This window comes from Hydra vulgaris, chromosome 04 (genome assembly GCF_038396675.1).
Source record: "Hydra vulgaris chromosome 04, alternate assembly HydraT2T_AEP".
Classification (NCBI taxonomy): domain Eukaryota; kingdom Metazoa; phylum Cnidaria; class Hydrozoa; order Anthoathecata; family Hydridae; genus Hydra; species Hydra vulgaris.
The window spans coordinates 47,709,851-47,728,155 of NC_088923.1; the positions used below are offsets into that span (position 1 = coordinate 47,709,851).

Genomic DNA, 18,305 nt, shown 5'->3' on the forward strand with positions numbered 1-18,305 from the left:
GGCGCCCATTTATCTGTGGGAATTATTTTAGAAGAAGCAGGGAAATAGTGCTACTGTTACTTATATTTAAAAGACCAAAGGGATTAAAAATTTTCAATTATAAGGTCAGCATTTTTAATATTAACAATATTTCCTATAATTACTTGTCAATCTAAAAGAAGTATTTTAGTTACATGCAAAAACACACAGAAGTAATGTCTCTAGAATAACCAAAAGAAGACCTAGAAAGAATATTTAAAAATAAAGAACCTTTAGGCAGATTGCCGATCAAAATAAGCATTAAAAACAATAACAGCAACAATAACAACAAACAAGGATGGCTAATCTTAGGTAAAATGACAGAATTTGTGAAAACTCTTATGGCTTACCATTTTTGTAGGTCACTTTGTTGATTACATTTGACTAAAGATTACATCTCTAATTTATAAATGGAACAGACAAAGCAACACTTGAAATTCTAACAAATCAAAAAAAAATTTCAAATCAATTTTGATTGCAAAAAAATTTTTGCAATCAAAATTGATTGCAAAAATCTAAATTAGAAACTTTCATTAAAAAAGTTTCACGAGGCAAACACTACAAATATTAGTCATAAAATTAAAAAAAAAATCTTTTCTAGAAAACGGCAATATTTACAAGTATAACTCCGTTGACAATGTGAAATTTCGATCATTAATTTAAAATTACATGGAATTTGTAATGCCACTATTTTTATTTTTTTCTAGCTTCATTAGCTCGGTCTTTAGTTCGGAGAAGTGTATATTTAAAGATTGATAGCTTTGTGTATTACCTTTTTGCTTTAATTCCGCTAACCACCGCTCACATTGAGCAATAACACGTGTTTGCTTCAATAAAAAATGTTTATGAATAATCTACAAAACATAAAAGGATTCACATTAGTTATGTATTAAAAAGGGTTACATTTTTTAAAATTCTTTTGAAATAAAGTAATTTACACGTAAGAAGAAACAAATCATGGAAATAAAATTTTAAGTTTTGATGTTTTAAGTGCCAAGCAGCGTAAAAATACAACGTCAAGAAGCAAATGACTAAAAGCTTTCCTTAACTCAATTGCGTATTACAATTTCATCAATTAGCGTGATACTTGACGTTTCTATTCGTAATTTCACGCATATTGACGTTTCGGTTCGTAATTTCACGTCTCTTGAAGTTTTGATTCGTATTTTCACGCATTATGACGTTTCCATTCGTATTTTCAAACCTCTTGCCGTTGTGTGTATTTTTACGCTACTTGACGCTTAAAACATCGCAGTGGACCACACAACCACAGTGCGCAGTGGACCACACAGCCACACAGACTTGTTTAGTTTGGTTTTTTTAAACTTAAAACATCAGTGCGCATAGACCACACAGCCACACAGACTTGTTTAGTTTGGTTTTTTTAAACTTAAAACATCAGTGCGCATAGACCACACAGCCACACAGACTTGTGTAGTTTAGTTTTTTCAAACTTATCAGAATTCGAAACCCTCAAATCAGTTCGTCAAAAAATATTTAGTTTTATATAACTTTTTTTATTATTTTGGTTTGCTGTTAAAAAAGGGATTGAAAATTAATAAAAATTCACTGTTAATTAAACATCAAACGATTATTATTATTTTTTTTTTACTTTTCCTTAATTACTTGAGTCATTAATTTCAGAAACTTGTTAAGTGACATTTTTTTCAAAGACAATATTATTATAAATTATGAAAGGTCAACTTTAGTCACAACGTCTTATGCAGAAAGACATGAAGAAAAAAAAAGAAAGCTAAAATGTACATTTACCACCGAGGTGAGGCCAATAAGGAGGAGGTTTACTCCATAATACTACATTTTTTGAAAACTGAAATTCCTAGTGGAATTAAGCATCTAATTCTGTTCAGTGATAACCTTTTCAAAAACAATAATCAACATAAGGTGAGTTTCTTGATGAATCATTGTGATATAGGAATATTCATAACTATTCATAACTATTTACCTCATTTTTACACTGTGATTGAAAATTTGGCTGCATCAAACGTGTTGTTCAAAGAGTTGATAGAGTTTACACACCAAATCAGCATGTTAGGATGATTCTTAAATCAGGGTGCTATTCACCAAGTAACAAACGACATGATCTACGCTTTCAATACTAAGTGGCCGCAATTTTGCAAGTAGACTCTCAACTCAGATAAAACTTCTGGGAGGGGAATTCGAAAAGAAGACAGACTTTTTTTTTTAGGTAGGAAGTTTTATTTTATTGCAGAAAATATTTTGGATAAAAAAAAACTTTTTAAATTAGCCCCAAGCATTACTTGTTTTTGCAATACAATAATAAACACTGAATTTTTTCCCAATCCAAAGCCATCACTAATTTTAAGTTTTTTTTAGTTTTCTGAAAATTGAAAAAAGCGCACTTAACAGGTTTCTGAAATAAACGATTCACTTATTTAGTAATCTGTTTCAAAGATTCAAAAGTATAATAATCAATGTTTTGAAATGAAGGAGCTTTGTTCCTACAGAATAGAAATGGGTACATCGACGTCTTTTTGACCATTGACATAACATTGAACATAATATTGAAATGTTTAGATACTGTGTAGTCATAAATAAATTTATCCAAAATTATTTTCAGATTTTTTTAATTGAAAAAATGGAAGGCTCTAACTAGGTTTAAAAGTCTTAATACCTCTTCAGTGCTTTAATTAATATGTTTTTTCGAGCATAGGTGCAAGTTTTTATTTCAGGCTGTCAAGCAACAACTTTATAAAAAAATGAAAAAAAATGACGGCATTTTGAGTGGAAAAATGGTAAAAAATAGAAAAAAATGACAATATTCATAAAAAAAAAAAAAGAAAAGTTTAACAACTGTTTTTAAAAACAAAATAAATCAGAAGTCACAAAAAATGTCTAAAATAATATAAAATAAATTAACAGAATAGAGCAATCACCAAATAACTTGCAACAACAAATAAGATTCAAAATGTAATAAAGAAGTTCACAACAACTTTTTTTTACGGTACTTTTGAAACGATTAAACTACCGATTTCACTTTTTCGTTTTAAACCAATAATAACTCTTAATATTTATTCTTAACTTTTTTGTTTATTTCTATGTGCTGTAGCATTTTCAAGATTTTTTTTGGACTGTTTACCATTTCATGGGAAATTTTTATTTCTATCATGTCTTCTTTGTATAGACTTTGTCGCTTCATCCAGCATTCTCTGAGCAAGTTGAAACTCTAGATCTGCATTTTTCTCATCATTTTCAAATTTTTTTTCCTTTTAATTTTTTTTTTTTCTTTTTGAATTTTTCCAATAATTCCTATGAGTCGTTTTTATTTGTCATTAAGTTCTTGCTTATGAATAAACTTTGTTGCTTTTTCTGCTTCTTCCTCAAATTTTCTTTTTTTTATATAATATATGAGCATTTTGCACTGCTTGAACAACGTCTTTAGAGAGAGAATCAATATTATAGACTGCATTGCAACTTCTTGCGTATTCCTTTGATATTCTCAGAGCCATAATGTTTCATCATTTAGTTTTACTCGCTCTGAAGTCAATGTATTTTTATTATGCGATAAACATTGCTCTGCACTAGCGTTTCCATTCTGAATTGTTAAACAGCTCTTAACAACTTTACTGAGATATAGATACTTAGTTTTTCCATATTCCTTGTCAAGCAAACAAGTAAAATCTTTTAATACCTGCAAATCAAGCGGAAGTTTTTTTTATATTTTACAACGGATATACATCCATCTCTCATTTGCTGTGAGCAGATATTTCTTTTTTTTTTCACATGAAATTTTTTTCACCTAAAAATTATATATTAATTTTTGCAACTCAACATCAGTTAGAAATACTAAATAACTTTTTTAAATATCTAGAAAAGATTAAAATATTCAATAACTAATTCAACAAACATTTGTTTGTATTTACTCTTAAATAAAATGTGCAACAAAATATTAAAAAGCAAAGTACTTGGTTTTTAGCTATCTCGCCAAAATCCATTTTATTTAAACCAAGGCGGATAGTTGAATCAGAAAAGTGAACTTTTAAAAGATTTTTGGAAAGTTTACCATTAACAACAGAAAGTTTCAGAAAACGCATCATTATATTAAAAGATCTTTCGATTTAGAAAATAAAATATGAATAAGTGGTCCTTCATCTTGGAATATGGTCAAGTATTTTTCAAACAAGGAAGCTATACCATAAGCTATAAGCCATCTAGTTTTTACAAATTTATTTTTACAAAATTATTTCATCTTCAATGAAAACGCAATCAGCTAATATTTTGAAATCCTCTATCTTGCAGAGTGCTTTCTACAACTATAAAAAAAAAAACACATTTCAAACTTAAGCATAAAGACTTTTACTAACAACTTTATATTAATGAGTGAAAAATAATTTCATTTTTAATAATACTAATAATAAAATTACAAACAAAATCCATACCTTAAACCAATCAAATGAAAGCTACTCAGCGTAATCATTTAAAACTATTATTGCTTTTCGAAATGCATTATGTTCTGTGTGCAAAGTGCAACTTACAAATGGTAATAATCCATTAAAACCATGGCTATGAAGATCAGAATTTAACAACTTCCAAATTGCCTTGTTTATTTTAAAACCATCAGCTGAAGTATTAAATAGTTGATCCCATGGTAAATCAAATCTTTAATTTTGATGTATATCTGCAAGCATTTATTTGACATCTTCTGCAATTGATCTGCCAAAGAACAGCAATGTTAAATATCTTGTAAAAACTTGATCTTCTTCTGACTAAAAACGACGTAGAAGATCCCTTTGTTTTTTTTTTGCTGTGCTGTAATTGTTTTGTCAAACATTAAAGTAAAAGCACCTTAACTTATTGATTACTAGAGCACAGGTGCTTCTCTAACAGAGGCCATCTTGGAATACATATGAAGCTTTTTGTCTACTATACTATACTATCTGGAAACATTCTTTGAAATAATGATCTATTATCACAATGTCTTAAAGGAACATCATTTACTTTAAACAGCTATATAGTTCTGCAGCTGAAATTTTATAATTTATAGAATACTCTAATTGTACTACTTTCTCTCCCCCAATAGAGTTTTTATTTTATTCTTCATATAAATGACGAGCTATTTTTGAAAATCGAATATCAGAAACTAATTTATGATGTTATGTAGTAAATTATGATGTTTTGTAGAATGGTGAAAAAGGCTTGAAAATAGGGGTGGGAATACTGGGATCCCGAGATCCTGAAATCCCGGGATTCCCCGGTTTTTAACAATCCCGAAATCCCAGGATTAAGCATTTAATCCCTGGATTTTTTTTGAAATTGTTTTCAGTTGAAAATTTTTAAATTAAATTATTTTTTTCGTTCGATTGCATTAAAGTACGAACTTAACAATTTCGAAATTCTTGCAGTTATGTTTTTGAATAATTGGATTAAAGTTGTTATAACAATTGAAATTGGATTGCAATTACATTCTTAAAAATTTTTGGTGCTTAGTCGCATTTATTCAAGTTTCTGACAATTTTTATCTCGAATAGACGTTATCTGTTTGTGACTTTTTTAAAGTACAAGTTTTAATAAAAAATAAAATTGCTGGTTTTTTGAACAGTAAATTTTCTAAAATTATAATGGCTTCGCACATGAAATATGACAAAAAAAGTAATTCTGCTGTTTGGAAACATTTTTTAAGAGAAGAAAAAGGGCAAACAGCAATGTGTAAGTCTACTGACTGCAAAAAAATTTTAAAAATTGGAGGTAGTTCAACGAAAGGTCTCCATACGCACTTACTTTCCGTCCATAAAATTACCCACACACTAACTACTATTTCAGTAAACACACAAGATGAACCACCAATAAAAAAAAACAAAACGTTAACCAATTATTTTCCGATATTGGAGCGAGAAGAAAAATCACTTCCTGCTACACTTGCACAATAAACAACCATTGATGGGATTTTGTTCTACGTGATATGCCGTTCTAGTGATATACGTGCAGGTCTTATAGCTACAGGATTCAAAAGTTTACCCACAACAGTCAACACTGTGCATAAAATGGTTGTAGATTACAGCAAAAAAATAAGGAGTTTTTTTATTACTGAAATAGCAAAAAAAAATAAAAAATTCGGTGTAGGAAAGATTTTCTTTATCTTTTGATGAATGGACATCATTGCGTAACCGTTGCTACATGAATATTAATTTACATGCACGAAATTGTCAGTTCTGGAGCAGTTGGGAGAATATTACCTGTAAATCAACAGTTATGTTTTGCCCATGGTGTGCAACTGGCCGTTATTGAAGTACTATATCAAAAGCAGGATATAGAAAGAGAAACAGATCAGCAATTCGATGAAGACGAACAATCAGATATAGAAGACGATTTTTCAGAGAGTAACTCTTGCGAGGATGATGATTTTTCTGACAACGATAAACTGGTTGATCTTGATGCTAGTCATAATTGGCATCGAGGAAACGAATTTGATGTTACTGAGGTAAATTGTGGTCCAGTGATCAAAAAGGTACGAAAAGTAATAGTAATGTTCAGACGACCACCAAAAAAAAACAATATCTTGCAGAAGTATGTTGCGGCTGAATTTGGGAAACAAATAGCTCTAATTAAAGACTTCAAGACAAGATGGAATAGTCTTTTGTCAATGCTTCAACGCGTCTATTTATTAAAAAATTGTATACAAAAGGCATTAATAGACATAAGTCTACCGGAAGGTGAATCTTTGGCTTTATCTAATATTGAGCTTAAAACTGTATCTGCTATCATTAATGCGCTACTTCCAGTAAAAGCAACAGTTGAGGCCTTCTGCCGTCGGGATGTTAATTTGTTTACAGCCGATGTTGCCATAACTTTTATGTTAAAAAAACTTAAAGATGCTAACAACGTTATAAGTCAAAAGTTGCATTTATCTCTCGTTCTTCGAATGCAACAAAGGCGTACCGATGCAAGTGGGATCCTTCAGTATCTGCACAATGGTAGAACCAACATTCAGTTCGAATCTGAAATAGAGCTAGTAACAGTTCCGACTTCAATAAAATGTCGCAAATTAATAGTTGAGTTACTTGAAAGACTAGACGCTACAAATCCAGCTACTTCATTAAAAGCTCATGAATCTGAATCAGAAGTTGAACTTTCTGTTTCAAATGAGGCACTATTCAAAATTGTTTCTGATTCTTCTGACTCTTCATCTGAATCTATTTCTTTTGCTCTTAAAAACAGCAAAAAAATCACAGACGAACTTAATAAAGCTATAAAAAAAGCACATTTGCCCAGCATACCAACTCGATGTGAGACATTATCGATGAAAATTCAAAAGGAAATGGTGTTGTTTGAAAATGAAGGAACATGTGGTGATTTTTTGAAAAGAGCGTATGATTTTTTAATGACTATTAAGCCTACCAGTGTGGAATAAGAACACGCTTTTTCTGCAGCCAGACTTTTTGCAACATTAATAAGAAGTCGTTTGGGGGATGAAACTTTGGATGTGCTCTGCTTCCTCAAAACATATTTTAAGAATAATCAAAAATAATTGCATACGTATATTATATCTACAAAAACAACGTCTTTATAATTTAATAATTAAGTATGTATAATATTAACAAACCAAAGAACTTCTTTGAAATTTGTAAGTTTTTTCTAAACATACTTTAAATGTCTTATTAATTTCCTTAAAATTTTTCTAAAATAATATGTTAAAATCTTTCAAAAACAGGTATTTCAAAATCCCGGGATCCCGGGAATAGGTAAATGTAATCCCTAAATCCCGGGATTTTAAATATAGCTCGGGATTACAAACCCTACTTGAAAACCAACTAAACTGTATTACAAATCACTAAAAAATGGTTTTATTTTCAAATCAGACATAGTTTACAGGCTGCATAATCAGAGTTTTTTTTCTCGGCCCATAGTTTAATTTTAAATTGATTTTTGTCAAGCTTTTATAGCCAAACTTGATTTCATTTAACCATTATGGCTTTGACCTATCCATTGATTAATATAGACCTATCTATTGATTAATATATTAAAAATTAAAAATAGATATTAGCAACTTTACAAACACTGATAATTTTATCCAAAATTTAGTTCTCAATTTAGTTTATCAACCAATAAAAGTAATAAAAACAATTTAACAATTCAAAAAATTACAATACTTAAATAACACTTGAAAAAAAAATATTGTAAGATGATATTTATTGTAAAATTTATTTAAATTATCAAAAATAACTCAAATTACAAAAAAATAACATTAAAGTAAAATATACCTTAACTTAATCCAAATACTTAAAAAAAATTTCAATTAAAAAAATTAAAAAAAAATAAAAATGAAAAAATGATAAAAACTCACAAAAAAAAAAGAAAAAAAAAAAGACCCAGAAAAATACGAAAAAAATGACAACTTGACAGCCTGTTATTTCAATTTTTTTTTTCCATAAACTTTTATTTATTTTTCTTTGCAACCAAGTGATAAATAAAAATTAACTATTTTTTTATTTTAAAAAAGTCTGTGAGTAACTAAAAACTTAAAATTAAAATATTGTAAAAACAAAACAACAAAGCAATAGTTAGTTTTTTTTACCTATTTTATGTAAAACTAAATTTTATTTTTACAAAATGATTATGTTATAAACATGTGTTATTAAAACTTGTGTTGTTTAAACTATGTACACTTTGTACATATTTTTAATGTTCACAAGGAATTTTATTTCTAGTAAAATAAAACAAAAAGTTGGAAAAGCCTTATAGGCTTAAATGAACCTAGGTCTTTAAGCATGAACCTATGTGCAGTTATCCAATTTTTAATTTTGCTATTATCTGTTTTTATCTGGTTTTATTTTTTTTTATGGTATCATACAATTTTAAATTTTTTCAAAAAAGAAAAAAAAAAAAAAAATTAAGCAGTGAATTTTTTATGCAGTTGAAAAAATTAAATGTTACAAAATTCCACCATTTTTAAGTGAACGAAATAAATGCATTTTTTTTGTCTAATTTAAACACTTGGATAAAAAATCTGTTTTCTTACAGCTTATTTAATTCCAAAAAATGTCAAATCAGAATATATTCAATATTATAGCTTTAATTGGACTAATAACTGTTTGAAAATTCCCAAAATAAAAAAAAAAAAAAAATGGTTTCAAGTCCATATATATAATCTAAGAGAATAAACTACAGGTAATAATTAACAAACCTCTTGAAAACATAATGTTGGATTTTTAATCTGTTCGATCATTGCCCATTTTATTGTTGCTTGCTGAATATTTGCATTGTAATCACGCGAGTTTTGCTGACCCTGTAGTGTCGCACGCATTTGTTCATAACCAGGTTCATTATAATATGGTTCACTTACCAAAATTAAAGACTGTATTGAAACAAGGACCTAATTGAAGCATAAAAATAATTAACAAATAATAAATATTGTGAACTTTTGAAGAAAAAAAAAAGGACTTATTTAAAATAAAACCTATAGTTTACAAGTACCTGCAAAAGACTAGAGGTTTGTGAATTCCATTTTTCTTCTGGTCTGCCACTCCATGTGTTAAGTATACTTAAGCAGACCCTACCATTATTGTATAGGTTAGGATTAAACCTTATGGTTTGTTTCCCAGTAGTTATTAAATTGATACTCATTGGAGAAGTTGGATACTCGGCTGGAAAGTAAACATCAAATTCAAAACAACCATTTTCATAAGGTGTGTCTTCAGGTCCTGTGATAAGAACCTACAATAAAAAAGTTAACAATAGAAAAAATATTGACAAAAAAATAATTAACTGGTACCAACAAGTGATAAAATTATTTTGAAATAAAATACATTTGTGTACTTTATTTGATATAAAATATATTTTTATTGTTTATTTGAAATAAAATATATTTGCATACTTTATCTGAAATAAAATGTATTTGCATATAGAAATTACAATCTCTGGAGTCTTTCTTAACCCCCGGATTCCAGTATTAAACAACATCAATCCCGGGATCCTATGATTGATCCTGGGATTGAAAAACAGATATAACATCTACATAGTATTAAATAGTACATTTTTAACAAAAAATATCTTTATTAACTGAAAATATATTTATTAAATGAAAATATATTTATTAAATGAAGGCAGTTTGGATTACATTGTTACATGCATGTTAATTTAACATGTTAATTAATGTTAAGAAATTACGTTAGAAATCAGGAAATATATGTTTATGTGCTTTGAAATGGGAATTTAGGAAGCATAACATGTCTTTATTTTCAATGCTCAAACGGTTATGAATTTTGGTATTGAACAGTCCTGTAAGAAAATATCCGCTCAGCCTCAACACTTGTCAATTTCATGGTCATTAGAACTGAATAAGCTCTTTCTAAACAATCGACACGTGTTACACCATTTCCAAATAGTGTCATTTCTTTTGAATTTTTGACAACAGTGTCTCATGTCTAACTGGTTGCATCGGTGATTGTCATTCTTTAATAACACGATTAAGTTTCTCTTCAATACTTGAAGGATTATTTACAGACTCAGGTACGATTACAGGTTCCTCAATCAAATCCAGGATATCAGACTCAACTAATGTTCTTACTAGAGCAGGATTAAAAATGTTTAATCTTTCCAGCAATTCTACCAGAATTTTTTGACATTTAAATGAAGAAGACACTAATTATTTCTTTATCGACTCAACAAAGCTTCGATTATTATGTAGGTATTGCAAAAATCCACTTATCAGTTTGGCAAGCATGCATATGAACCATTAAAGCTTTACACATTTCCTAACTTGTGTTATTGTCTGCATCTTTTAATTTTTTAAGAATGAAATTAATAGCAATGTCAGCTATAAATAGGTTAGAATCTTGGCAACAAAGTGCTTCAATCGTTGCTTAGGAACTAAAGTTGTAATAATCTCTAATATTCATTGTCATTTCATCATGTGACAAAGAATTATCTTGAACTGGGTAAATATCAATTGATTTTTTATATACAATTTTTTACTTTGTAAAATCATTTAAGCATTAACAGAAAGCTGCCCCACCATGTCTTACAGTCCATTATTAAAGACAGTTGTTTTCCAAATTCAGCATTGATATATTTTTGTAAGATTAAAGTATTTTTGTTCTTGCTATCATCTAAATATTAGTATCAATTTATGTACTTTTTATATGACTGGCACATAATGAAATTCATTTAGTTAAATTTTAGGTCTTATATTTTCATGATTGTAACCCAGTAAATCTTCATTTTTAAATTCAGGCTGATTTGCATTGAATTCTCTCTTTTATAAAAAAAATCAATTACAGCAAGTTGTATGCTGTGGGCAAAACATAACTATTAATTAGCAGCCAGCAACCTTCCAACTTTTTTCATAACACAAGCTCTGTTGGTCATTCTAGCCACAATGTTGCTGTGTAGATCAAGAATATGGACTTTAAGTTTTTTTTACTAACAATTCAATTCACTTTTATGCTAGCATTATTATTTGCAATAAACCTAAGCTCCAAAAGTGATAGTTTTGGCCATGAATGTGAACATTTATATAGCGATAATTTCGAAGTGACGCTCATTCGTCAAAAGACAAAGAAAATCGTGTGATTCAAATTGATGAACTAAACCTAATCTTATTTTTTGCTGTACTCTACTACATGATTACGAATTGTGTTTACTGACATTTGTAGATTTCTGAATCCCGTAGCAGTTAAAGCAGCATGCAATTCTTTTGAAGAACAAATCATAATAAATGAAAGCCTATCAGATGCCTTTAGGTGAGCAAATTTAGCATAAAGTGTTTTATCTTCACTTTCATAAATTGAAAAGTATTCTGTTAGTGGTTTAGATTTCTTTTTTGGTGGTTTATCTGATGAGCTTTCTTTGGTAATATTAGGTTGGGTTGGAATTTCAACCTTCGCATTATGCGCTGACAACATGTGTATATGAAGTTCATTTGTTGAACCACAACCAATATTTAAAATCTTCTTGCAGTTTGACATTTTACACATTGCTGTCTGGCCTTCCTCATCTTGTAGAAAAATATTTCCAAACAGCTGAGTTACTATTACTTGTAAAATCCACATCGCCATGCTAAATTAATTTTTATTTTTAAGAGTCTATCTTTTTTTTCAATTTGAAAAAAGTTTATTTTGCAGAATTACAGAACATAACAGAATAACTAACAATAGTAACTAAACTATTAAAAAATTTAACTTAAAAATTTTAACTTAAAAATTTAATTTAAAAAGCTATTAAAAAATTTAACTACCATGAATATTTAAAAAGTATTTATATAAATAACTTTTTACTAACAACATAAATTTGTATTATACAACAAGTTATTATAGTATAAGTATAAACTGTTTTATATAATAATGTAAAGTGTGGGTATCGCTAGTACCTCAAACATGTTATAAAAATATTTTTCAATGTTATTTTAAAGCTTATTAATCTCTTTTTTAAAGAAAATTGTGAATTAAATTTTTAAGTTGTGTATATTAGATAGACAAGAAGATAGTGAATTAAATTTTTAAGTTGTGTATATCAGATAAGAAGATAGTCAATTAAATTTTTAAGTTGTGTATATTAGATAGAAAATAAGATAGTGTATTAAATTTTTAAATTGTGTATATGCTAACTGACATGATATATTGCAAAGATTTTCACTTTTTTTCTTTTCTAAATCAAAATTTTTTGGTAACTTTTTCATTGTACATTTAAAAATACAATTACTTGTTGCAATTTTATACTTAATAAAAATTATTTTATTGATACGCATAAACTGTTATTATTTTATATATTTTTTCATTACGCTTTGTTTTGTTTGATCTTATAGGGAATCCCGGGATTGATATTAGACAATCCCATTTTACTTTCACTTGAAAATTGCATTGCAGCCTTAATTTTGATCTATACCATTTATTTCTACTTTATAAAGTCTTTTATTTATTATATAGTTTTAAAATTTTCAATAATCAACATGCCAGCGTGGCCGAGTGGTTAGCTCACAGAGCTTCTGAACAAAAAAGCTGAGGTTCGAATCCTACAACTGGCAGTGTTTTTTTAAACTTTTTTTGATTTTTTAAAAATACAAAATAAAACATTTTTGAAATTTTATAGATATTATATACATAACATATGTAAAGATATTATTCACTATAACAAACGAAAGGACTTTTAAAAAAGCTAAAAATTCAAAAAAACTGGGAGAAATTTGTTGTGTATGTGTCATTATTGAGATACGTTATTAATGTGCTCAGATAATTAGTCCTAATAAGCTGTTGATGGTCTGAAAAAAAGTTATGGTTTGAAAATTATAAAGAAAAAATTCAATAAGACAGGTCTGTAAATCCAGAAGGTGCTGCTGAGGAGGCAAAAAAAAAAAAAAAGAAAAGGTAGAAAAAAATTTAACTTTTATTTTACCAACAAAAAGCCTTTTTTTATTATTATTTCTTTTTACTTATTTTTTTGCTATGAATATATATAGCAAGAAAAAATTGTGTTTAAATGCAGATTCAAACCCTCGCACCAATGACAGCGCATTAAACCACTGATCTATCGAATTTATGCATGAAATTGAAAAACAAACCATTTTATAAACTCTTATACGGATTGCAATTAATCAACACTTTTCAAGCGGGTTCTCTAAATAAGCGCAGCTTTATTGCATTGGAATAAAGTTGCGCTTATATTTAAACAATATATATAAACAAATATGCTATATGCAAATGTAAAAAATATATTTATATAACATTTTATGCAGGATTGTGTGTAATAAAGGAAAACTTTTCTAATGATTACAAGTCTTTTTTGCTCAAGCTGTTTTGTTTTGCATTTCAAAACTATTTATTATTATTGTAATAAATACAAACTCTTATCTGTGAAATGATCTATACCAGTTTTACTAGTTTCATCTTTATGTGCTACTTTATGCACCATATAATTAATAAAAAATTTTAAGATAAATGCAAAAGCAAACTTGATGTATAAAAGTTTTTTCTGTTACAAACTAACATCACTGCACAAAATTTATTGGGCTAAACTTTTAGATTAGTGTTTTATAGCTTTATAGCCATGTCTATAGTTTTCTATGGTCTAAGATCTTCTTAGTTCTGCCATTTGTGCAGTGTTACATCAAACGTCTATAAGTGTAAACGTCTTTAGCATATGTTGAGTTTGAAGGCAGTATATGGAGCAATCCTGTATAATAAATTTATAAATCCAACAAACTTTAAAATTTCATTTTAAAACTTAGAAATCCTTTTTGCTATACTATTATTTTTTTGCTATAATATATATAAGCAAGATTGAAAAAATTTTAAAACTTATTATGCTAAGGGGAGGTCGTAAACCCCCCAAAATGAACCCCCCCATAATGACAGTGCACTAAACCACCAAGCTATCGATGATATGCATTTAGAAGAAAAACAAATCAAATTACAAATCTCTTATAAGCTCTACCTATGTGGAGAAGGTTCACATGTTAATTTTTTTGTTTTTATAGCAATTTTTCAGAATAAATTATTTTACTTAAAAATACTGAAGTAAATAAGGAATAGGTGCAAAAATGATCGGTGTGGAATAGATAAGTATAGAAAGACAGGTTTAGTAAAGACCTGTATTTTACAGGGCCGGAAAGCTAGGATATATATAAAAGGAATAAGTATAGAAAAGGCTGGTGTCAAATAGACTTAAAAAAACCTGTATTTTTACGGATCCAGTCAGCTAGTAAAATATAATTGTATACTTGTATTTGAAATAAAATATATTTGGATAGTTCATTTGAAATGAAATATATTTGCATAGTATTTGAAATAAAATATATACAATACCGCCCACGGAAGTTAGGATAAAAAATATTTTTTCAAAAGAACAATATTAAAATGTAATTACATTATAAGATTATTAATTTATATTAGTAAAATTTATGTTTATATAAAAATAAATCAAGTTAAATAAAATTTGTATAGAAAAATTCTAAATTAAGTTATTTTAATGTAAATATATTAAAGTAACATAAACTGTACACGCAAATAAAAGTCTTATCATTTTAAATTAATACAGAGAACCCAGAAACATATTAAAGGTCACATATGAACATATGAAAAAAACGTATGAAAAAAACAACAGAGAACCCAGAAACATTAAATTCACGTATGAACCTGTATCTTACATTATTGATTCAAATTTTTTGAGTTTGTCATTTAACAAGTATTTCTATTGTTTACTGTGTTTTTATATGCAGATATTTTGTGTATTTTGTGGTAGTGTTTAAAAAATTTCAAGTGCAGAAGTTCAAAGGTAAAATTAATTTTTTTTTTTTAGTGTAAATCCAAAATATTGGAAATAATATGCCTAAAGGTAAGCCAATAAGTGTAGAAAAAAGGACAGCAATACTCACTTTGCTTCAAGAAGACTATACAGTTAGAAAAATAGTCAAAAAATCAAATCCAAGTAAATCAATAGTTAGTTATACAACTCATTGATATCGAGAATCTGGAAGTTTGGAAGACAGAAATCGCCCAGGTCCTTCTTGCATAACAACAAAAACTGATGACCGACGTATAAAAGTCATCAGTAAATGTAATCGAATGTTAACTGCTCCACAAATAACAGCTATTTTCAACTGTGATCATGAAAAAAAAGTTTCTGTCAGTACAATCAAAGGAAGATTGCAAAAAGCTAATTTGCATGGTGGTGTTGCTATCCAAAAACCATATCTATGAAAAGTTAATCGACAGAAGAGATTCCGTTGGGCACAGTTCCACAAAAATTGGACAATGGATGAATGGAAACAAGTACTCTGGACCAATGAGTCAGAATTTGAAGTTTTTGGAAATAAGCGAAGAGTTTACATTAAAAGATCTGCCGAAGAAAAAATGCTAACTCAATGTCTGGTTCCAACAATAAAACATGCCGCAGGCTCTGTGATAGTTTGGGGTTGTTTCTCTCTGGATGGAGTGGGAGATTTGCATAAAATCGATGGTATAATGAGAAAAGAACATTATAGAGATATCCTGGAAACAAGTGCAATCCCTTCGGGACTTCAATTAATTGGAGAGTTTTATTTTGAAGCATGATAATGACTCTAAACATACTGCATTATTATGTAGAAATTATTTAGAATCAAAAAAGCTGAAAATGTATTACGTGTAATGACCTGGCCTCCCCAAAGCCCAGACCTCAACCCCATTGAGTTACTATGGGGTGAACTGGATAGAAAAATTAGAACTGTTCCATAAATGTTCCTTTCCGGCCCTGTAAAATACAGGTCTTTACTAAACCTGTCTTTCTATACTTATCTATTCCACACCGATCATTTTCGCACCTATTCCTTATTTACTTCAGTATTTTTAAGTAAAATAATTTATTCTGAAAAATTGCTATAAAAACAAAAACTGCTATATTGAAGAATAAAACTTACTGTCAGACAAAGTCTAAAAACACATTGTAAATTTAATTAGACCTGTTTTATCTGCCAAGCTTGAGCCACTCTCCTATTGTTGTAAGGTTGCATTTCTATCTTTTTTTGCAAATACTATCATGGTCAATGCTCAAATAAGCTATCATCTCTATTACGATAAACCAAAACTCATTCTTTATTGGGTTCTTATTCAACAAGTTGCATCTTTTTACTGTATCTGTCCCTTCATGCTATAAAAACTTTTAATAATCCAGTTAATTCCAGTATAATCCAAAAAACGTCTTATTTTCATGTTTTCCTTTTTAATACAACCTACAGATTTTTAAGTATTAAGTTAACCGTTTCCTAGCTTTTTAACCCTATTTTCTATTTTAAAGTAACTCATAACTTAATAGTGGTTGCTTGCAACCTTGTTGGAAGTAAATTAGAGTTCAAAAATATATAAATATATGCCAGTATTTAATAAATAGTAAATGTAAGTATAAAATTATATAATATAGTCAATCAAATATATTCAGAAAATAAATTTTCACGAATATTTACAAATAGTATTGAAATACTAATCTCAAGTAAACACCTTATATCATAGTAATAGTGATAATGATATTAACAACAATAATAGCAATAATAACAATAATAATAATAACAATAATAACAATAATAATAACAACAATGACAATAACAACAATAATAGCAATAACAACAACAATAATAATAATAATAATAATAATAATAATAACAACAATAATAATAATAACAATAATAACAATAATAATCATAATAACAATAATAATAAATAATAATGTGTTATTTTAATAATTATAATAGTAGTTTAAATAATTTAAATAAATCAATAACTTTTTTTATTAAATAAATTACTTTCTCTATAACAATCGTTTATACATACAAAGTTACAGTTACAAACAGTAATGACATAAAAACAACTACTAAATATATAAATCATAGTTGTCATAATAATCAAAATTTATTGCAAATATTATGACAAATAAATGAAACATAAACAGAAAAAGACTAAGATAATCAAAACAAAACTAAAGTTACAGCAAACATTACAAACAAAACAAAAAATTACCTTGAGTAATTTTGGCAAAAAAATAAAAACATAAGATTAAAAAATAAATAAATAAAGAAAAAAATAATAATAAAGAAAAAAACTTATTAAAACTCGGTAGAATAAAACATATTTAATAAATGGCTAAAATGAAAATAAAAACAAATAATATAACTGTATATAAAATTTATATCACTTAAAAAATAAACGATAACTAAAAAATAAAACAACAAATAAGTAACAAAAATTAATAAGCAAAACTATATACGCTAAAAAACTGAAGAAAAAAAAAATTCATTACTAGAAGACCACTTAACAGCATAACTACATAAAGCTAAATAAAAATAAATCGTAAATAAATAATCCTAATAAATATATGAAGGAAAACTAAAGAAATATATAAAAATAAAAAAATTGGTTTGTCGATCTTTTTTTATTGCTTTTTTCTGATGTTTAAATCAATTTAAAAAATTTTTTTTTCCTTTATTTTATTTATGTCATCATTAACTTTTTTTTCAACTTTATTTTCATTACATTTTTACTTATTTTCCTTCAGATATTTTGGTTTCGTTTTTTCTTTTAAAACATTTATTCTTCTTTTTTGTTGATTTTATTTTTCATTTAATTTATAAATGTCTCTTAAAAAGGTTATTTCTTACTGTTAGAAAAAAGTGTCCATTATTTGCAATGTCATTGCAAAGAGTATATAAACTATATAAAGAATTATAAATTTTTTTCTAGCCTTGGCTATCAACCCCTACTAAATGATATAATTTTGCCAGGGCCGGGTTTGCAAAAAGTCTGCAAAAATCCCTGGTCACTTACTACTACATACTTAATTTTTTATTT

The 18,305-nt window shown here is 27.6% G+C and overlaps 1 protein-coding gene across 3 annotated transcripts in view; it reads right to left on the reverse strand.

Annotated features, from left to right (window-relative positions):
- Positions 1-597: 597 nt before the first annotated feature.
- The window catches only part of LOC100212769 (baculoviral IAP repeat-containing protein 6), a 72,992-nt gene continuing 55,284 nt past the window's right edge, over positions 598-18,305 (reverse strand). For all 3 annotated transcript variants that reach the window (XM_065796509.1, XM_065796510.1, XM_065796511.1), the window contains 3 exons: positions 9,469-9,708; positions 9,179-9,367; positions 598-872 (listed from right to left, as the gene is read on the reverse strand). In XM_065796509.1, coding sequence (XP_065652581.1) covers positions 684-872; positions 9,179-9,367; positions 9,469-9,708 — 618 coding nt within the window. In that variant the 3' untranslated portion in view covers positions 598-683. The remainder of the gene's footprint in view (positions 873-9,178; positions 9,368-9,468; positions 9,709-18,305) is intronic.